The sequence below is a fragment of the Perognathus longimembris genome, chromosome 17 (genome assembly GCF_023159225.1).
Source record: "Perognathus longimembris pacificus isolate PPM17 chromosome 17, ASM2315922v1, whole genome shotgun sequence".
Taxonomy (NCBI): Eukaryota; Metazoa; Chordata; class Mammalia; order Rodentia; family Heteromyidae; genus Perognathus; species Perognathus longimembris.
The window spans coordinates 55,245,742-55,266,932 of record NC_063177.1 but is presented as its reverse complement, the minus strand read 5'-3'; the positions used below and the strand labels follow the sequence as shown (position 1 = coordinate 55,266,932).

The window sequence follows — 21,191 nt, the reverse complement described above, 5'->3', positions numbered from 1 at the left end:
CGCAGCCTCCACCCACCTGTCACGGCGGGGGAGGGGGAAGGGGGCCCTCAGCTAACCCAAGGGCCTCCACGTCTGCAAGCAGGGCGGGGCTGGAGTGGCAGGGAAGCCGGCCCTGTGAGGGTGGGGGGGGCCGCAGAGAGCACCCCTGCCTGCACCCCAGCCCCGCGCCAGGAGGGAGGGAGGGGGAGGCCAGCGCCAGGCTCGGGTGCTGGCACCCAGGGAGCGGGGCCCCCCCAGCTGCCCCGCAGCCCCCCCAGCTCGGGCCTCACCTTCATGACGGGCTGGGCGAAGTAGCGGGCGCTCCAGTCGCAGAAGCCCGTCTGCATGGCGGCACAGATGAAGCTCCTGTGTCCAGCCGCCTCGTCCGCGTCCTCCGCCGTCTGGGGTGTGTGGGAAGGAAACACATGGTCTGCTCGTCTTTTGCCACAGGGTCCACTGTGTAACCCAGGCCGGCCCTGACCCTGCGGGCGCCTGGCTGAGATTCCAGGTGTGACCGCGCGCCCGGCCCCGCTCTGTTTTGCACTGGGCTAGGGACACTATTTCCACGGCACCCACAGACAGCGCGAGGGATTGTGGGCTGGACCGCTCATGCATCGCACCCCGGGAAAGCGAGCCGTCTGGGGTCCGCTCCCCATGCCCATGACGGAGGGGACGGAGCTGGTGGGGGCAGTGAGTGCTGGGCTGGTGGGGGGGGGAGGGGCGGAGCTGGTGGGGGAAGGGACGGAGCTGGTGGGGGGAGGGACGGAGCTGGTGGGGGCGGCGTGTGCTGGGCAGGTGGGGGGGAGGGACGGAGCTGGTGGGGGGAGGGACGGAGCTGGTGGGGGCGGCGTGTGCTGGGCAGGTGGGGGGGGAGGGACGGAGCTGGTGGGGGCGGCGTGTGCTGGGCACGAGGAGGGGGAGGGACGGGGCTGGTGGGGGCGGCGTGTGCTGGGCAGGTGGGGGGGAGGGACGGAGCTGGTGGGTAGGTGTGTGCTGGGCAGGTGGGGGGGAGGGACGGAGCTGGTGGGGGGGAGGGACGGAGCTGGTGGGGGCGGCGTGTGCTGGGCAGGTGGGGGGGAGGGACGGAGCTGGTGGGGGGAGGGACGGAGCTGGTGGGGGCGGCGTGTGCTGGGCAGGTGGGGGGGGAGGGACGGAGCTGGTGGGGGCGGCGTGTGCTGGGCAGGTGGGGGGGGACGGAGCTGGTGGGGACGGCGTGTGCTGGGCACGAGGAGGGGGAGGGACGGGGCTGGTGGGGATGGCGTGTGCTGGGCAGGTGGGGGGGGGACGGAGCTGGTGGGGACGGCGTGTGCTGGGCACGAGGAGGGGGAGGGACGGGGCTGGTGGGGGCGGCGTGTGCTGGGCAGGTGGGGGGGGACGGAGCTGATGGGGACGGTGTGTGCTGGGCAGGTGGGGGGAGGGACGGAGCTGGTGGGGGCGGTGTGTGCTGGGCAGGTGGGGGGGAGGGACGGAGCTGGTGGGGGTGGCGTGTGCTGGGCAGGTGGGGGGGGAGGGACGGAGCTGGTGGGGGCGGCGTGTGCTGGGCAGGTGGGGGGGGAGGGACGGAGCTGGTGGGGGCGGTGTGTGCTGGGCAGGTGGGGGGGGGACGGAGCTGGTGGGGACGGCGTGTGCTGGGCACGAGGAGGGGGAGGGACGGGGCTGGTGGGGGGCGGCGTGTGCTGGGCAGGTGGGGGGGGACGGAGCTGATGGGGACGGTGTGTGCTGGGCAGGTGGGGGGAGGGACGGAGCTGGTGGGGGCGGTGTGTGCTGGGCAGGTGGGGGGGAGGGACGGAGCTGGTGGGGGTGGCGTGTGCTGGGCAGGTGGGGGGGGAGGGACGGAGCTGGTGGGGGCGGCGTGTGCTGGGCAGGTGGGGGGGGAGGGACGGAGCTGGTGGGGGCGGTGTGTGCTGGGCAGGTGGGGGGGAGGGACGGAGCTGATGGGGGTGGCGTGTGCTGGGCAGGTGGGGGGGGAGGGACGGAGCTGGTGGGGGCGGCGTGTGCTGGGCAGGTGGGGGGGGAGGGACGGAGCTGATGGGGGTGGCGTGTGCTGGGCAGGTGGGGGGGGAGGGACGGAGCTGGTGGGGGCGGCGTGTGCTGGGCAGGTGGGGGGGGAGGGACGGAGCTGATGGGGGTGGCGTGTGCTGGGCAGGTGGGGGGATGATGTTACAGGCTCTGCTCCAGGACCAGGAGGCGGCGAGAGGCGGTGGGTGGCTGCACTGTTACGCCTGGGGATTCCTATACTTCTTCCTTTTTTGGTGCCAGTCCTAAGGCTTGAACTCAGGGCCCAGGCGCCGCCCCTGAGCCTTTCTGCTCAAGGCCAGCGCTCTGCCACTTGAGCCACAGCGCCACTCCTGGCTCCTTTGGTGCTTAGCTGAAGGTCAGAGTCCCATGGACTTTCCTGCCCGGGCGGGCTTCACACTGTGATCCTCCGGTCTCGGCCCCCTGAGCAGCTGGGCTCATAGGTGCTCCCGCAGGTGCTCCCTGGGGGTGCCTCTGGCTCTTCCCACCGTGGGATGAACATCCCTTGGCTGCATCTTGGTGAAAGGGGCCCCGGCTGTCAGGGCTCGGGCAGGCACCGAGTGCATTTGCGACTCAGAGCACAGGCTGACCTCAGGCCGGCCGGCACACGCGGAGACCCGCCCAGCCGTCACGTGACGCGACCTGGTGAGCCTGGTCTGCGAGTCCATCTGCAATGGAGCTTCCGCTCCTTTTTCCTTCACTGGGTGAGCCGTGCCCCTCCACTGCAGAGAGCGAGTCACCAGCGCTGGCGCCCAGTGGCTGGCACCCCGGGGGTCCCGAGAGCCTCGTGTAGACCTTGCGTCTATGACTGAAAACGCAGCAAGCGGCTGGACAGGACGGCAGAAAGCCACAGGGCAGACACGTCCTACCTGACGCTAAGGAACCCGGAGCGGGAGGACTTTTCTTCCCTGAAATTTCCTTCTCAGCTTAAATTGTGTGCGCCTGTGCGAACTGTGTGGACTAATTGAATGTTTCTGGAAAAGCCAAACAACTCATTCAGAATAAACATTGTAGAGCGGCTGCCTTATCAAGCGGAGGCACCACGCTATTTACCCAAGAAAGGAAGAAGCAAACGAAGGCCGCGGGCGTGTTTTGTCGGGCAGTGCTGGACGGGCAGGGCAGGAAGTCTGCGGGGCCGTGTGCCAGGCCGCCGCCTGCCTTCGAGGGCAGCAGCGGGCGCTGGGATAAGCTGAGCCCACTGCCCCCCCCCCCCCCGAGAGGCCGGGCCCTCGGCCGGTGGCCCCCACACCCGAGAGCGCGAGCCACCGCGTGCGCGCAAGTGCAAGACACAGCTGCCTCGTCTCTCCATACCTGGTCTGGGCCTTTGTCAAACATCTTGCGCGTGCGGGGGAACTGGTGGGAGTGGGGGGTGTACTGGGCCCCCGCGGGGCCAGGGGCGCCCGGGCGGCTGCAGGGCAGGTCTCGGCCGACCGGCTGCTTGCTCACGTCGTTGGTCAGGCTGCAGCTGCTGGTGCTGGACGTGGGGGGGGAGCCGCTGTCATCGGGAGGAGAGCGCGTTACTGAGGGTCGCCGCGGGCAGACGAGACCCCAGACCCTCCCCGCTGGGACGGGACCCAGGGGGGCCTTGGCCGCCTCCCGGGGGGGTGTCACCCTGCTCCCGTGTGAGGCCGGTGTGCTGGTGGTTCGGGACCTGGGGGGCGGGCGCGAATGGGCCGGGGTGCGGCCCACCCTGCCGGCCACGACTTGGACCACCCAGGACCTCTGGAGAAATCCCAAAGGCCTGGGAAGCCCGGCTCCGCTCCACCCCAGCAGTCGCGCTGTGGGCACGCGGCGGGGCTCGGGCGGCGGGGCGGAACCCTGGGGCTCCGGCCTGCCTGATGGAGGCGTGCGTGTGGAGGAGGGGCGGGAGGGGCCACGCACCCGGCCTGGTGGATGTTCATGCCTTTGTTGGTCGGGCTGGCGGGGGCCGACTGCGTGAGAGAGGACGTGTCCAGGATGCGCTGGGGCCGGGCGTTCATCGTGGCCTGGAAGCAGAGGACAAGTGAGGTGGGAGGCGGGGGTGGGGGGCGCCCCTCGTGAGGCCCGGGCTGCTTCTGTGTGGCTTCCCAATGACCAGGGAGGTCTTCCGGCCAAGAAGGTCTAGATACCACTGCAGGGCCCTAGGCAAGACAGGGCCAGCCATCAAGTGTCCACTCACCCTTCTAGAAACTGCTCTCTGGTCTGGCGAAGCCAGGCTGGGACACAGGATTTGCACTGCTTTTAGAACAGCACGGGGCCAATTTGGCTGCCTTCCCTTGACAGGGGCCCCCTCCAGGGCCCGGCCTCCGGTCCCCGTCCGCTCTGCCTCTGGCCTGATCCCTAACACTTCAGCGTCCCTTGGGAGCTGCAAGGTGGCCCCTTTCAGGACAGGCTGGGCCGCCCCAGGGAGGCAGCTGAGGGCCCAGCACAGCACGGCACTGAGGGTCGGGACGTTTATTAGACAGCGGCTGGGCTGGCGAGGCCCTAGAGCAGCCATGGGCCTGCCACGGCTGTGCTTCTTCAGATGCTCTGTGCCCCCAAAGGGTTCGGGACACTCGTGGGGGTGAGGGTGGGGAAGGCAGACCTCGCATGTAAAGGCCCTGGGGCCGCGGCCTGGAAGGAAACAGAACATGTCTCTGTCCTCCGGGAGCAGCACCCGGCGAGCCGTGATTCCAGAGGGCACGGGCTCTGCTTGGGGTTTTAACACAGGGTGTGGGCCGATCTGGAAATGAATGAGCCGTCTGCTAGGGGTCGGCAGGCAGGAAGCGGGGGGGGGGGGGGGGGGGGGGTGTTTGCTGCGGGTCCACTGGCAGCACTTGCGGGCCGAGGAGGGTGTGGCTGGTGGGGTCCGAGCAGACTCAGAAAGGGCTGCTGGTGCTGGCCGCAGGCTGTGAGGACGGGGCCAGAGGCTTGGCGATGGCCACCGTCCCCCCCTCCCCCCGCGCTGCGGCGGACCCGAGGGCCCCGCAGGCCGCCTTCTGACGCACAGATGCCTAAGACAAACCGCGCCCGGCCAGGAGGGGGCTGAGCCAGGACCCCTCTGCTCCCACGGTTCTAAACTATCCTTTTCACTTCCCCAGAAATGCTGTCCACACAAGTCGGTCGCCAGACACCGAGCCAAGGACAGCACACCGCCAGGGACAGCACCCAGGCTCCCCCAGAGCCTCGCCCGCACAGCGCAAGGAGCGGGAAACCGAGCCGCGTCTCCTGGCTGTCCGTCTACCTGGTGGGACGAGGGTTTGTGCTGGCGAGGGGGGCGCTCCACCGCCGGGGGCAGCCCATCAGCCCCCCCCTTCCTGCTTCTTTGCCTCCCCCCTCCCCTCGGGTCTTGTGAGTTTGCCTGAGCTGACCTCAGAGGAATTCTCCACCCCCACCCCCAGTTCTTCCAGACCTGCGTCACCAGGCCCAGCGATTCTCATGTTTTGATTACAAGAGCAATACACACTCTTGGTGAACTGGTTTTTGCTTTGATATTTAAATGATTCAGGCAATTCTACAGGCATCCTTACACCACAAAACCTGACAGTCATGATTCCTTCAGCCTAAAAGAGAGAGGTTTAAACTTAGACGAAGTTTAACACATGCTTTCTCAAAATTTCTGGCGACAGTGGGTGGTGATGGGGAAGGCAGAAAGCCTCGGGGGCTGGGACGGGGCCTCCCGCGGAGCCCCGAGAAGCCCCGAGAAGCCTGAAGAAGCCCCGAGCTCTTCCTCATGGAGACTCAGCACCTAACCTGGCCTGCTGCAGACGGCCTGGAGGCTGCCTGCCCCCCACGCGCTGCCGCCGCGGGCACCCCGGTGTGGCCTGCCTGGGGCTGGGGCGGTCTCAGGGGCTCTGATGCTCTCAGGGCTGCAGGCGGGGGGTGGGTTGGGGTAAAGGGGGGCTCATCTCAGCCAGTCCAGCTCTCCACAGGACAGACAAGGGTGGGAGGCTTGGGAAAGCCCGTGGGCAGAGTCCCTGTCCAGTGGGAGCGCCCAGCCGGGCACATCTGCCCCCTCCGCACCCCCACCATGACTGACACACCACCTAGTGACTGGTCTGTACAGGGGCCAGCGAGGACGCAGCCAGCCCAGAACCACCCAACACCCAAGTGCACCCTCCCTCGGCCTCAGCTGAACCCAAAGAGCAAGGGCAGCAGCCAGCGAGAGGTCTTGGCGCGGGGCCAGCTCTTCAGAGGGGCAAAGTCAACTTGGCCAAAAGCCAAACTTGCAGTCCGACACTCGGCCTCCATGCGCGCCTGCGCGTGGGAGGGTGGTGGGGAGGAGCTCTGGCCCATGGCGGCCCCACGGCCCTCCAACCAGAACCCCCCAAGCACAGAGCAAGTCTGACCCAATGCAGAGCAAAATACCAGGAAGAAACGGCAGAGGCTGGGTGAAGAACAACCCCGGAGCCCCGAAAATCAGGGCTCAAGGATACGCGTGGCAAGAGTGGGGTACTTCAGACATGGTGCTGTTCATCTGCTACCCATGATCTGGATCCCTGTGTGACTTTTTGTTGTTGTTGGTCATGGGGCTTGAACTCAGGGCCTGGGTGCTTTTCCCAAGCTTTTAGGCCCAAGGCTCTACCACAGTGAGCCTCTCCACTTCTGCTTTTTAGCTGGTTAATTGGAGATAAGAGTCTTGCAGCCTCTTCTGCCTGGGCTGTCTCAGAACTGCAATGCTCAGATCTCAGCCTCCTGAGCAGTTAGGATTACAGGTGTGAGCCACCAGTGCCTGGCCCATGTGGTTACAGTGCTTGTCTCGCATGCATGAAGCCCTGGGTTCGATTCCTCAGCACCACATATAGAGAAAAAAGTCGGAAGTGGCGCTGTGGCTCAAGTGGTAGAGTGCTAGCCTTGAGCAAAAAGAAGCCAGGGACAGTGCTCAGGCCCTGAGTTCAAGCCCCAGGACTGGCCAAAAAAAAATAAATAAATAAAATTTAAAAAAAAGAAAGAAAAGAAAAGTAAGGGAAAGGGTGGGCTGGAGGGTGGAAATACCAAAGGTGACACAGATTAAGATGCACTGTAGTCATAAACTGCTTTGTTATTTGACACCTCCTTTGAACAACTACTTAAAGGTAATTTAAAAAAATAACTAAATAGCTGAGTGTTGGTGGCTCACCTCACGCCTGTAATTCTAGCTACTCAGGAAGCTGAGATCTGAGGACTGCGGCTCGAAGCCAGCCTGGGCAGGAAAGTCTGTAAGACTGTCTCCAAAAAGTTACAAGAAAGAAAGAATGAAAGAAGCTGGAAGTCGTGCTGTGGCTCAATCAAGTGCTCAAGTGGTAGAGCACTAACCTTGAGCACAAAGAGGCTCAGGGACAATGCCCAGGCCAAGTTCAAGCCCCAGGGCAGGGGAGGGGGGGGAGGGGAGGGTGTGTGTGTGTGCGCGCGTGCGTATGCACAGGAAAGCAACAGGTAAAAAAGCCCAAACCAAACCCAAGGCTAGTAAACCCAAACTGGTTCTCTGAAAAAGCTTCCTTCAGGGAGACTGTCATGAGCAAGAGGGACATCACTACAGACTCCACGGACGAGGAAGGCCATGCAGAACAACGCCCTGACAACAGATGCCACACCTAGACGCGGAGTGTTCGGGAACTCTGGACGAGAAACGTTTGTTGACATTTTATTTCATTTAGGAGCTTTTAAAGCCATGGTGTAGCCTCTAATGAGTGTGGAGATTGCGGAAAACCAGACGTGCAAGGGCCCCAGGGGAAACCGCTGGGAACACGTACCTTGTAGGCGATGCTGTTGAGCACTTTCATGGCCAAATCAGAAACATCTGGATAGGGGTCAGCCGCCAGATGCAGTAAGACTCTCCAAATCTGAGTGTAGACACTATTGAAAGAAACTCCTGAGAAAGAGAAACACACGCTTTAGTGGCATGAGTTGGCAGCTTCCGACGTAGCTCTACGCTGTGTCATCCGGCGTGAGCCTCCCGAGGGGCGTGCTAGTGCGCTCCGTGCGCGGAGCGGAGCACGGGAGGCAGCCCCGCTCATGACTCTGCAGGCCCAGAGCACACAGCCTTGGCTTTCCAGGTCTCATCAGCTGAGGCTGGATCTTTCTAACAGGTCAGGATTTGCACCTGGAACACGGCAGCTGGCCGGAGGGCACCCGTCGGTCCTGAGCGCAGTGTCTGGTCCTAGGAACAGCTGGGCATGGTGGGGCACACCTAGCAACCCAGCCTCCAGAAGGCTAAGCCAGGAGGACGCCAGGCTGATGGGCCAGGTGGGCTATGCATGTATAGCAAGCCCCTATCTCAACCAATGACAAGAAGGTTCGCAGCCTTCCTGGGCTCTGCCGGTCCTCCCGCAGGCCGGCACCGTTCTGAGCTCCGGCACACGGGACCCGGAGAGCCAGCCGCCCCGCCTGGCAGCTGCTGGCACCGGGGGCTGTGGTGCTGGGCATCCCGTGCGGCATGGGGAGGCAAGGAAGGAGCCCCGAAGAGCTCGCCCAGCGTGGGGGAGGGCGCGAGTGCTCCGCGGTGGCCACGTGCGGCCGGAGCCAGGCGGGGAGCGCCAGCCTGGCAGGGTGAGTCCCGGAAGAGCCGCTCTGAGAGCCCGCGGCGTGGGGCCCGGCGTGGGTGCACTCACAGGGCGGCGCCCTCGGGAGCGCAGGCCCACGGCCAGCCCGGACTCCACTGCTGCGAGATGCCTCGCGAAGCCCTCCGGCCGGATCCGCCCGGCAGTGCGGCGGCCCGGTAAGACCCGGGTCTGCCCGCCCCATCGCTCCCCGTACCGCCGCCACTCAGCCACAACAAAGCCCTCTCGTTCAGTTCCTGCGCCAGCGGCCACCAGATTCATGAACAAAGTCTAAGGAAGCTGGTGGAACTAACCCAGACCTGGGGGGGGGGGGGGGTCCCTCCAGGCGCCTTCCCTGACCCGGCGGATGCCCGAGGGGGCAGGCTCTAGGCGATGGGGCGCAGCTGTAGCGGCCCCTAACATGGCCCGAGGAGAAGGAAGGGTGGTGGGTTCGGGCTCATTTAAAGAGAAACGAAGCGGCCCTGCGACGGCCGCTCGCCACGGGGCCTCAGAGCCCTGGGCCTCTAATCTCCTCAGCTCCTCGGCGTCCCGGAAGCACCCTGCTGGGACGCCGGCGTGCCCCGTGACGCCGGGCTGTGAGCGATCACGCTGCCGACGGCAGACCGGCCTGACTCAGACGGCAGCCCCTCGGCACGCAGCGGGAGGGCGTGGGCCCAGGAAGGAGCCGTGCCCGCCATCACGCTAATCACCTCACACACCATGCGGAGCGCCCCAAGCCCAACGCGGCAGGGGCCAGGCTGGCTTGTGCAGGCACACACGCGCGCGTGCGTGCCCCAGCTCCGCTCTATTGAAACTGTGCAAGCGGAGGCCTCTTGCATTAGGTGGCATGACACAGCAGACTGAGGGGGAGGCGGCCGGGCCAGTCCTCCTCTGGAGAGCCCTGCCAGGGGGCCTGGGGCTGTGTGAGGCGGAGGGTGACGTAGACGGCTATTGTCACCAGTCTCGGGGAATTTACAGTACTCTGTCGCCTGACTTGTGGATTGTCTTTGATAGCACACTGTTCACCAGTCTGTCGTCCATGGACAGCGTTATTACTGGCAAAACCAAAAGTGGTAATTACCAGCTTATTACGCTTCTTTTTGGGGTTTTGCCAGTCCTGGACTTGAACTCAGGCCCTGAGTACTGTTCCTAAGCTTCTTTTGCTCAAGGATACCACTCAACTACATGAGCCACAGTGCCAACTTTAGCCTTTTCTTTTCTTTTTTTTTGGCCAGTCCTGGGCCTTGGACTCAGGGCCTGAGCACTGTCCCTGGCTTCTCTTTACTCAAGGCTAGCACTCCGCCACTTGAGCCACAGCGCCACTTCTGGCCTTTTCTATATATGTGGTGCTGGGGAATTGAACCCAGGGCTTCATGTACGCGAGGCAGGCACTCTACCACTAGGCCATATCCCCAGCCCCAACTTGGGCTTTTTCTGTGTATGCGGTACTGAGGAATGGAACCCAGGGCTGCATGCATGCGAGGCGAGCACTCGACCACTGAGCCCCCGGGCTAAGGACACCAGGTGAGGCGCCTCTCCCAGGAGAGGCGGGAGCCGCGCCCGCTGCTCGCGGAACTCTGTCACTACCAAAGGCTGGTTTTCATGTCTAGACTGGAAGTAATAAAAGACCATAACTCTATGATTGATTTCTTCCGAGCAGTGGCCACTGCTTTCTGAAGAGCATACGATGTAGGGAAATTGCTTGGGTTGTGGCCAAGTCTACCCCTGAGCCCCGTGGGTGGAGGGACCTCACGGGTCTCCAGGGGTCGGCAGAGCGGGTCACCTCCTCCCGTGCTCCAGTCTGGGGATGCAGGTGGCCTGGGACCTTCGAACTCTGCTGGACACAATTCCCAAGGCTCCCTTCGTGGTGACCCCTTCCTGCCCCAGTGACCGAGTGACAGTCACCTCTCCAAGGGCTGCGCCGGGAAATCACAACCACCTGCTCCACCCTCCTCCTGTCCTCCTGGGCCCAGCAGAGATGTGGACGCGCACTGCTCCCCACAAGTCCCAGGGACACTCCTCTGTGAGGGAAGGTGGCAGGCCATGGGGGCGGCCTGAGCCGTCTGCCGCCACCACCAAACCCGGAGAAGCGAAACAAACATAGCCAACAGGAGCATGCCATGCTGTGGCGGCTGGGCCCCGGTGCCCCTGGGACACCCCGGCCCTTCGGCCAGGGCTTTGGGGTGCCGTTCATCTTGTGGCATTAGACCACAAAGCTGTCTATCCTCTCACGACCCTTTGCTGGCAAGAAGGAAAGCCGAGGAGGGGCCGCTCCTCTGGTCACCTCTCATCCAGCTTCCTCTAACAATGGCGTGGGTTTCTTTCACCCAACACCCTGTCTAGCTTGTCCCGCAAACCAGGACCTCCCGGAGCCCACAGACGCAGGGCCTCGGAGCTGTGACGGGGTGCAAAGGAGGTGACTCCAGGGCAGTCCTTCCACACCTCTGGACGGGCAGGGAGGGCTCAGCACCGAGGGGGACTCTGCCTCTGGGGGAGCCAGGGTGGCAGAGCCGGGGGGCCGGGGGGAAAGGCAGAGCGGAGGACAGGGCCGGGGGCTCTGGAGGGAGCTGGTTTGGGGAGCAGATATCAAGACACCCATATACTGGGCTGCCATTTTTGTGGAAACTTCTTCTGCAAGACGCAAGAAGAGAGCCGGAGAGACTGCTGCTCTTTGGTTGAAATGAGAAAGAAATCGGCTGCAAGGGGGTGAGGGCCTGTGTCCCGTGTGCACTCGCGGTCCCACGAGCAAGGGGGTGAGGGCCTGTGTCCCGCGTGCACTCGCGGTCCCACGGGCACGGGACGGGGCTGGTGTGGGAGCAAGGCTGCACTGTTCTTACTTTTCTTTCCAAAACTGTGTTCAAAAGTGTTCCCCTTCAAGTTCTCTAGGGCTGAAGAATGTACAGATAAAGCTGAGTTTCAGTGGGAGAGTGAGGTGCAGGGTGCGGGTCCCGTCCCCTCGACTCGTGGGGTGCAGGGTGCGGGTCCCGTCCCCTGGACTCGTGAGGTATAGGGCGCGGGTCCCGTCCCCTCGACTCGTGGGGTGTAGGGTGTAGGGTGTGGGCCCCGTCCCCTGGACTCGTGGGGTGCAGGGTGTGGGTCCCGTCCCCTGGACTCGTGGGGTGTAGGGTGCGGGTCCTGTCCCCTGGACTCGTGGGGTGTGGGGTGCAGGGTGTGGGTCCCGTCCCCTGGACTCGTGGGGTGCAGGGTGCGGGTCCCGTCCCCTGGTCTCGTGGGGTGTGGGGTGCGGGTCCCGTCCCCTGGTCTCGTGGGGTGTGGGGTGCGGGTCCCGTCCCCTGGTCTCGTGGGGTGTGGGGTGCGGGCCCCGTCCCCTGGTCTCGTGGGGTGTGGGGTGCGGGCCCCGTCCCCTGGTCTCGTGGGGTGTGGGGTGCGGGTCCCGTCCCCTGGTCTCGTGGGGTGTGGGGTGCGGGCCCCGTCCCCTGGTCTCGTGGGGTGTGGGGTGCGGGTCCCGTCCCCTGGTCTCGTGGGGTGTGGGGTGCGGGCCCCGTCCCCTGGTCTCGTGGGGTGCGGGGTGCGGGTCCCGTCCCCTGGTCTCGTGGGGTGTGGGGTGCGGGTCCGTCCCCTGGTCTCGTGGGGTGTGGGGTGCGGGGTGCGGGCCCCGTCCCGGGCACATGGGGAGCAGCGCAGCGGCCTCGGCCTTCTGCAGCCCCGCCAGCGCTGCAGGCTCGCGATCAGCTCAGGCCCAGCAGGGAAGGGACGCGGCAGGACCCCGGCCTCCTCTGCTACCCCTCACCGGTCCTGCGTGGACCAACGGCCTCGGGAAGTGTGAGCTCAAGTCCTACCATCGGGGAAGGGGAAGAGGCCGGCCCTGCCTAGGAACACACTGGGCTTTCCTGACACAATGCGCGCAGCCAAGGTGAAGCACAACTGGGACAACCGCGAAGAAAAAAGCAAGCTGGGAGCAAGCTCTGCAGCCGCCCCGCAGACAGCGAGGCCCTGCTCGTGTCAGTTCCCCACTGACGAGGAGCTCACGGGCTTTTCTGCCGGGGCTGGCCTGGAACCGGGATCCTCCCAATCCCATCCCGGGAGCTCTGGGGAGGAGCGAGGCCTCTACCACAGGCGGGAGGTGCTCCCGCACCGACGTCAGAGGCCGGCCCGGGTGCCGCAGGGCGCTGGGACGCGCTGGGCCCCTGCCCCGCCTCCTCACGACGGCGGGACGACCCCGGGGGCAGAGCGCCACCTGCTGCCACCAGTGCACGGCCTCGCCCGGGCCCAGTGCCAGGGAAGCGCCTGCCCACCCAGGGCCGACCGGAGCTTCCAGAAGCGTCCGGCGGGCTCGGCTCCCGTCCCCCACGCCCGGCTCCTGCCCAGCGGTTCCTGCCCGGCTGGGATGGCCCTGGCCCCTCTCCTGCCCCAGAGGACGAGGCGGGCTCACCGATGAGGGAGTTGAGGGCGGAGTAGGAGCTGACGCGGCGCATCTTGTCGATGATCTCGAAGGACAGGATGTACTCCTCGTTCTCGGGGCTGCCCAGCGTGCTGCTGGCGCTGCTGCTGGTGCTCAGGTTTCCCGGGGAGAACGCCACAGAGCTGCCCGCTGGCCACAGCGGGGGAGGAAGGAGGTCAGGGCGGCGGGCACCAACCACCTTCCTTCCCCCCCATCTTTTTGGCCAGTGGTGGGGCTTGAACTCTGGGTGTGGGCACTGTCACTGAGCCCTTCAGCTCAAGGCTGGCGCTCTACCACTTGAGCCACGGCACCATTTCCAGTTTTCTGGTGGTTCATTTGGAGATAAGAGTCTCTCGGATTTTCCTGCCTGGCCCGGCTTTGGACCTTTGAACCGTGCTCCTCAGATCTCAGCCTCCTGAGTAGCTAGGATGACAGGCGGGAGCCGCCAGCGCCCAGCAAGCACCTTCCTTTTGCTCTCAGTTAACGAATGGCCTGAGTGAAACATGAGCTTTCTTGTGAAAGTAAGGCTCACCATGCGCCCGTGTGGACACACCAGCAGCCATGCACACACTCACACGCATGGCTGTGGGCACGCATGCTCGGGCGCACACACTAACATGTGAATGCTGGCCAGGCGTGGGTGCACACGCCAGACACCTATGCAGATAGGTGCGTGCACGTGTGCACTCACTGGAGGACCCCACCCATCCCCTCTGGCACTAAGTTGCAGGAAATGGGGGACAGCAGCCCTTGGTGCCCACTGGGCTTCTCTTGGCAGGCTGGGCCCCACCCTCTTGCTATCCGGGGTACTGAACTGTCCTTGCTTCGCTCTAGGGTAGAAGGACGCTTGAAGAGCTCGGAGCAGCTGGCTGGCCGTGGTCAGGCCCACCCTCGTGGCAGGGAAGGGGGCAGGGGCGGAGGTGCGGGTTGAGATCAAAGCTTCCCAGCCCCTCCCCCCCAGTCCTCCCAGCCCGGCATCTTACATTCTTCCGTCAAGCTGAGATTCTGCAAGGACTTGTTGAGGCTCCTGGCTGTGGTGACGGCTCGGATGTTCCCGTAGGAGCTCACAGAGCGAAGCCTGGGGGTGCACGGGCTGTCTCGCACTGGGGTCAAGCTCCCACCCTCTAGGAAAGAAGGGGGAGGGGCACTAGGCTGGGGGGAGGGCCCACGCCAAGTCCACAGGGGGGCGAGCTGCTGCAGGCTCGGCGGGCACCGGCAGGGGTGTGGACTAGCACAAAGGACCGAATGCCCGGGAGGCCATGGCCGCCTCCGCGCCGCAAGGAGGGCCTGGGCCCCAGTGCTGCCGGGGAGGGCGCGGCAAAATGTCCACCACAGGAGCTTTGGGTAGGAGCACCCCTCCACTTTCATTCTCCCGTGTGTGTGTGTGTGTGTGTGTGTGTGTGTGTGTGTGTGTGTGTCAGTCCTGGGGCTTGAACTCAGAGCCTGGGCGCTGTCCCTGAGCCTTTCTGTGCTCAAGGCTAGTGCTCTACCTCTTGAGCCACAGCACCACTTCCAGCTTTTTCTGTGTATGTGGTGCTGAGGATTTGAACCCAGGGCTTCACGTGTGCTACGCAAGCACTCCACTGCTAAGCACCTGCCCAGCCCCAGCCTTTGTGATGGATCACGAGCCTTTCCTGCGAAGGGGGGAGGGGCCCCCGGTAAGAGGATGTGCGTGGAAAAGATGACTCTTCTCCAGTGAAAAGGACAAATGTGAGAAGAGGCGCTTCTGAGCATGACTCACAGAGACGTGAACACAACTTGATCCAATTACTCATCTCAGGAAGGGGCTATGTTCTTTTCTCAAGCCCCTCTTGGAGCGATTTAGCCATGCCACAACATTTTCACAAATTTGATTTCCGGGATGGGTGAAGGGAAAGAGAAGGAGGGTAGGCAAGGCCCTCTTCCTGTCCCTCATATTCTGCTGAAGGCCCGAGGCGACAGGAGCTCCATGGGCACCCCAAGAGCTCAGACATGGCCCAACTGGCTGACGGCGGGCGGGGCGGGGAGGTCAGGGCGCTGTACCTGTGGCTGCGGGAGAGGGCAGCGGGTAGTTCTTCTCCTCTTCCATGAACTGCAGGGCTACGGTGCAGAAGTTGCTCTCGTACTGAACGACGAGATGGCTCAGAGCCACCACCAGCTCCTGCGGAGGGGAGAAGGGGCAGTTAGGCTCACCGACACTGGCCGGAAACCGCCCAGACCGCGGACCTGCAAGCTAACGGCTTCTGCAGAGGCCCGGGGGAGGCGGTGTGCGCCAGGGTGGCAGGCGGAGGCTCTCACGGGGCCTGCGGGGCGTCCCGCACACGTGCCCTGCCGCGGGAGGATGGCGCAGCGTGGCCCCCCCCATGATCTGTCCTGTGCCCCTGGCCAAGCTGGCGCGGCTGCCCAGCAACCACGAGGCTTCGCAGCTCTACCGGCCTCCAGTCTCAGAGAGGATGAAGGTCTTTAGCCCCGAAGGCCCAAGTCCAAACAGCTGGCACGACTTAACGTCTCCCTCAGGATGTTCTGTGCAATGACATGCGTGCCCAGAAGCTTGACGCGCCACGCGCAAGCAGAGCAGAACACACAGCTTTACACAAACGAACACCTTATCTAGCAGCCGTGTTTTCATGCAGCTGCAGGCAGATGTGGGCGGGGGAGGGCTCGTGCTGCAGAACCCGCCCTGTGCAGGGTGCCCTCGCCCTGTGGAGCTCCAGCTGTGCTCGTGTCCAGGCAGGAAGGAACTTGCCACGCACACAGACGCACTCTGGAGAGAACGCCCGCTGACGGCTGTGGGTGGAAACCGCGTGCAAGCCACAGTGGGCGGGGCCATGCTGGCCCCGCCCGCACACACACCTTCCGGACCATGGGGCTCCCGTCGTTGATCAGCTGGGCCAGCATCATGGCCACGTTGTGGTCGATGGTGGTGGAGTGGTCCGTCCTCTCGGCAGAGTTGCCCACAAAGGTGCCAAGTGCGAAGACAGCTGCACAGCGGACCTGCGAGGGAGGGGCCGGGGGTCAGAGCCACGCCCTCGCCCCCCCTGCCTGCCCGCAAGCCACGCCCTCCCCCCCACTCCCCGCCTGCCTGCAAGCCATGCCCTCGCCCCCTGCCTGCCCGCCCGCAAGCCACGCCCTCTCACCCACGGCTGCCTGCCCGCCCGCAAGCCACGCCCTCCCCCCCCACTCCCCACCTGCCTGCAAGCCATGCCCTCGCCCCCTGCCACGCCCTCTCGCCCACGGCTGCCTGCCTGCCCGCAAGCCAATCCAATTTAGCTCAGGTGAGCTCAGCTCAATTCAATTTCACAAGTGCTTATTGGTATTGATGGAACAGGGGGAGGGAAGCGGGGAGCCCAGTCCAGCCCAGCACCGTGGTCCGGGCCGAGGCGGCAGAGGCGGGAATCGATGGGCCCGCCAGGCGCCATGGACATGAAGGAAGCAGGCATGTCAGGTTTCCCTGGGAAATGGCTCTGGAAGTGCTGTCTAAGGGAACATGGGCATCTCAGACCAAGACAGATGGGTGCAGAGCCGCTCCCAGAGCCAGCACTGGCGTCCTGCGGACACTGAGCACGTTCTCAAGGGTTTAGTCCAGGTCACATTTGGACCCGCCTCTGCCTCTCCCACACCAGCTACCTGCGAGCTACCTGCCCCCTAGCACAATGGCGGAGAGTCTGGGCCCTGGGCCTGCTGACAGATATGCAGCATGAGTCCTGAGAAGGACGGTAGGGCGTCACCCTGTCACAACCCGAACACTCCACGGTGAGTGTCCCTGGTTTTGCCCATGTGACAAGGCAGGGCAGGGCAGCAGGACCAGCAGGCAGGAGGCCGTGTGGACATCCTGGGAAGAGGTCTCAGCCCCGGGGCCTTGTGTTCAGAGCCGCATTGCCCTCTGCACTTTCCACGTAGCACTCTCCTATCCCACACCACCCTGGTGTTTCCAGCTCTGCTTCGCGTTTGGATCGAGCTTCCCGAGTCCCGGTGCTGGGCGCCCGGCCGGCGCCCCGGGTGCGAGACCGAGGACTGGGCCGCTCAGAACGACGCCGGTCACGTCTGCAGGCCGGCGCGGGCCTCCTCCCGGGGCCCCACACGGCTGCTTTTCCAGCCGCTCTGAGGTTATGCTGTTCTGAGAACAGCTGGTCGCTGATGGAGTCTCCCTTTCAAGCAGCTCCCAGTGCGGGTCCCTGGTCCCCAGGGAGCAGTGGGCGAGCGGCCCGAAGCACCACGGGCACCGGGCTGCCTGGTCAAGTCCTGGCCCTGGAGACTGGCCCTGGAGACTGGCCCTTAGGTCAAGCTGGGGCCACGGTAGGTGCCGGGGGCTCGGGGCCGATCCACTGAGAATGGGGGGGCTTGCCCCTCACCCCTCTCTCCAGCCAGTGAGGGCTGGGAGGGCCAGCAGCTGGTATTCTCAGCCTGGGCGCTGGCCCTTCTCCTTCCCCGTGGTGTGGAGAGGCCCGGCCCTGGCCCCGGCCCACTCACCTCCCACCCCTTCCGCCCTCCCGTGAGCAGCGCCCCCCGGGGAGCTCACCTCGGGGATGGGGTCCGACAGGAGGCTGCAGAGCTTCTCGTGGGCGCTGTCCCGCACCCCACACCACCTCGCCGAGTCGAAGTTCTGCCAGATCCTCCCCAGGCAGATGGCCACCCACTGGCGGAGCAGCGGGTGCGGGTCGCTGAGCTGCTCCAGGCAGATGGCGATCAGGTTGCCCTGCAGGCAGGCTTCCTGGGGGGGGGGGGGGGACACAGGCGGTGGGGCTGCGGGTCTGGCTTGGCCACCCTGCACGAGCCCCCATGTTTCCCTAGACTTAAAAACCTGCCGATGAAAGAAGGGCCTACGTCCTGCTGGGTGTACCCCTCTCATCCTGCCCCCCACTGCTGGGGCGTGCTGGTGGCCCCACTTCCTGAGGCGGGCTCCCCGCGGCCCCGGCGGCGGGTCTAGGCCCCGGCTCCTCCATGCACTTGGGCCGGCTCATCTCCTCTCCTTGCCGGAGGAGGCCGGAGCAGCTGACGGCGGCGTGACACTCACTTGCCCGGTTGTGTAGCTGTTGACAATCACAGCGAGAATGAAAGCCGTCATGGTCCTGTGTTCAGCCTGGAAAACAAGCCGCCATGGTTATGCGCTCTCTCCACAGGGAGGACCCATCACCCCCTAACACGATGCTGTCCCCCCAACGTGCAGGGATCGTGGGACACACAAATAAGTAACGCGGGCAGCCTCCCGGCTGTCTTCCGACTCCACCAACAGCAGCACCGTATAGGCTTGGGCAAGCCGAGGGCTTGTAATCCTAGCTACTCAGGAGGCTGAGAGCTGAGGATCGTGCGTCAACGCCAGCCCAGGTAAGAAAGTCCATGAGACTTCTCTAGTTAACCACCAGAAAACCAGAAGTGGAGCTGTGGCGCAAAGTGGTAGTGCAAAAGTTTTGCACAAAAAAAGCTCAAGCAGCTCAGACTTTGAGTTCAAGACCCATAACCAAAACAAACACACACATGCAGGCTCTGGCAGCTTTGGCTCTGCCTAAGGGGACCCTGCTCTCTGAGTGCTAGTTCTCAGGACAGGCCCAGGCCGGCTATTGCTCTGTCAGAAGTAGCTGGGGGCATCAGTCAGTGTGAAGAGCCGGGCCCTGGCCTCCCGCTATCTTGTGCCATGGAGTCTAATCTATGGCTGAGGCGGGGCCTACGCGTGTCCCATCAGCTTGCCATCTTGCTCCAGACTCCAGCTCAGAACACTCTAGTTTGTATTCTTACTGTGAGACTCTTATCACCACTAAAACTACCAAAAAACCCTGCTAAAAGTGGAGCTATGGCTCAAATGGTAGAGCTCAGGGACAGTACATAGCCCCTGCGTTCAAGCCTCAGGATCAGTACCAAAAAAGAAAGAAAAAAGAATAGGGAAGGAAGGAATAACTCACATAAACTGTGTATCATCTTACCTATAGAAATGCTTAAACGTATCACTGATGGTGATACACTGAAGCACACCATTACAAGCTACCTTTGAAACACCAATCAGGTTTATACTGTTCCAGTGAAATTAGATACAATATAAAAAGCTCCCCCGTACAATCAAAGAGCTTAACACAACACAAATATTCTATACTTTCAAGGAATCCCTTCCTTCTAGCAATAAGGAGTGCTGGCAGCTCCTAGCGTCTTGGAACCTTCACAGGCCCCCGAGGTACCACAGGGGAACCAGGCCTTAGAGCAGGACAGCACCACGGGCGTGGACAGCAGAGCGGCTGCCCTGTGCGGCGGAGCCCCGGTGGGCCACCCCCCCCCCCACCCCGAGCAAGGCCAAGCAGAGCCAGAGGACACAGAGGACACACATCCCGGGCCCAAGACAGCAGTGAGGCTGATGCTTACTGGCATGTAGGGGTCCGCCAGGACGGAGAGGAAGTACTTGTGACCGTTGTCCTTCACGAGGTCAGCTTGGCAAGACTGCAGGGAGAAAGCAGAGAGGCCGTGAGCGGGGGACCCTGGCATGTCCCCTCACACGCGGGCAAAGGCCCAGGACCTGACACCTGCTCACAGGTGGCACCCTCTGACAGCCCACCCTGCTACTCGACTGCTGGCCAGCCGGCCAGGGCCGTGCTCCACCTGGCCTTCTGTGTTTGCTGGCCCAGGACACATCCACGGTTGATGCTGCCCCTATCTCTGCAGCCCCAGTCCCAGCTCGAGTGTTCTAGGATCCTGCTTGGTCCTAGAAACACAGGTAGAATCACCAATGCAAACACACGTGTGCGAGTCCTTGATGTCCCGTGGCCACAGTGTAATAGGTGCATACGAAGGCCAGTCCCTAACCACAGACAGCGCTCTAGGAGGAACAAGGTGGACAGAGGCTGGCAGCTGGGCAGAGCAGGCCTGGAGTCCTGTGGGCACTGGGGGTGCCTGAGGCCTCGGGCCAGGCCTAGGAGGCTCCCAGGCATTTCCAGAGGACTCGGCCCTGGCTAGGGGGCTGGTGACGCACAAGAGCTGCGCCCGTACCAGGCTGGCTGACGGGGTGTGTGTGGGGCTTTAGTTCTACAGAGCTGAGAGAGGAGAGGCAGCATGCCTTAAAACAAAGCACAGGTTCTGGGCTGGGAATGTGGCCTAGTGGCAAGAGTGCTTGACTCGTATACATGAAGCCCAGGGTTCGATTCCCCAGCACCACATATACAGAAAACGGCCAGAAGTGGCGCTGTGGCTCAAGTGGCAGAGTGCTAGCCTTGAGCAAAAGGAAGCCAGGGACAGTGCTCAGGCCCTGAGTCCAAGGCCCAGGACTGGCAAAACAACAACAACAACAACAAATTCCCACATTTGCCTAGGACTTGGCTAAGGCTTAGGAAGGGACGAAGATTAGAGAAGGAGGTAAGAATGGCTGCAAGAAGAAGGCTGCCCCTATTCCGGGAGAGCAGGCCACCGTCATCATCGCTCCCAGAAAGCTCTGCCCTAGAGAGCAGACTGGTAAAGTGAGGAGCGGCAGCCAGGCACCGAGGGCTCACGCCTGCATCCCTAGCTAATCTGGGGGCTGAAATCTAAAGATCACTGCTTAAAACCAGCCTGGGCAGACACAGTCAAGGTGGTCTGGCTCTGGCCGGCACAAGCTTCTGGCCCGAGCTGAAGCCAACCAAGCCGCCCAGACGTAGGCAGCTCCTCGTTTTAGATGAGGCCGTTGGCGAGTAAGGTAAAAGCAGTGCCTGGTGACCCCCGGCGGGGGCGCGCTGATGCAGCAGCAGCAGTATTCTGAGACAGGCACTTCTGTTTTCAAACCGAAGTTCCACAAGTCAAATCAATGCCCACGCGTGAATGAGGAAGCTCCTTAAACACGTCTCATGGAAGAGTATAATCAAGTGTCAGTAATTCATCTCCTACTAATGTGAATCTGAGCTCCTAAGCCGGAGGATCTGAAACGACGACTTTAATACGCCTTCAGCATCGGAGTGTGCTGATGATGAGGTAGATATTAAGAGATCTGTTTCAATAAGGCTGCCATGCCATGGCCGGGCCGGCAGTGCTCCGACAGCCCCCTTTCTCCCTCTCTCCCCTCTTCCTGAGTCCACCTCTGCAGGCCGGAGGCGGGGTGCAGTCTCCCACGTCCCGCGGACTCTTCAGTCCTGCCTCAGTGGCTGGCGGGGAGGTGGGCACTGCACAGCGCGGGCTCGGAGGTTGGCGCCCGCCGGCACGCAACACAGCCCCGGCGCGGGAGACGGCGAGGAGAAAGCAGACACAGAAAAGAGGGAAATGCAGTTTTCGTGGGGGCCTCCTCCTTCCCACACGGAAGCTCATGCTGACCTGCCTCTGCGTCCGGGTCTCAGGATGTCAGGGAATTTCAAGGAAGAAGAGGAAGGAGAGGAAAAGCAACGCGGCGGCCAGTG

The 21,191-nt window shown here is 63.4% G+C and overlaps 1 protein-coding gene across 2 annotated transcripts in view; it reads right to left on the bottom strand.

Moving 5' to 3' along the window:
- Rptor (regulatory associated protein of MTOR complex 1) overlaps window positions 1–21,191 on the bottom strand; it is a 270,069-nt gene that overhangs the window by 13,408 nt on the left and 235,470 nt on the right. For both annotated transcript variants that reach the window (XM_048366647.1, XM_048366648.1), the window contains 11 exons: window positions 19,201–19,275; window positions 17,867–17,932; window positions 17,372–17,563; window positions 15,706–15,846; window positions 14,896–15,013; window positions 13,857–13,997; window positions 12,865–13,023; window positions 7,686–7,804; window positions 3,877–3,980; window positions 3,307–3,490; window positions 270–380 (listed from right to left, as the gene is read on the bottom strand). In XM_048366647.1, coding sequence (XP_048222604.1) covers window positions 270–380; window positions 3,307–3,490; window positions 3,877–3,980; window positions 7,686–7,804; window positions 12,865–13,023; window positions 13,857–13,997; window positions 14,896–15,013; window positions 15,706–15,846; window positions 17,372–17,563; window positions 17,867–17,932; window positions 19,201–19,275 — 1,410 coding nt within the window. The remainder of the gene's footprint in view (window positions 1–269; window positions 381–3,306; window positions 3,491–3,876; window positions 3,981–7,685; window positions 7,805–12,864; window positions 13,024–13,856; window positions 13,998–14,895; window positions 15,014–15,705; window positions 15,847–17,371; window positions 17,564–17,866; window positions 17,933–19,200; window positions 19,276–21,191) is intronic.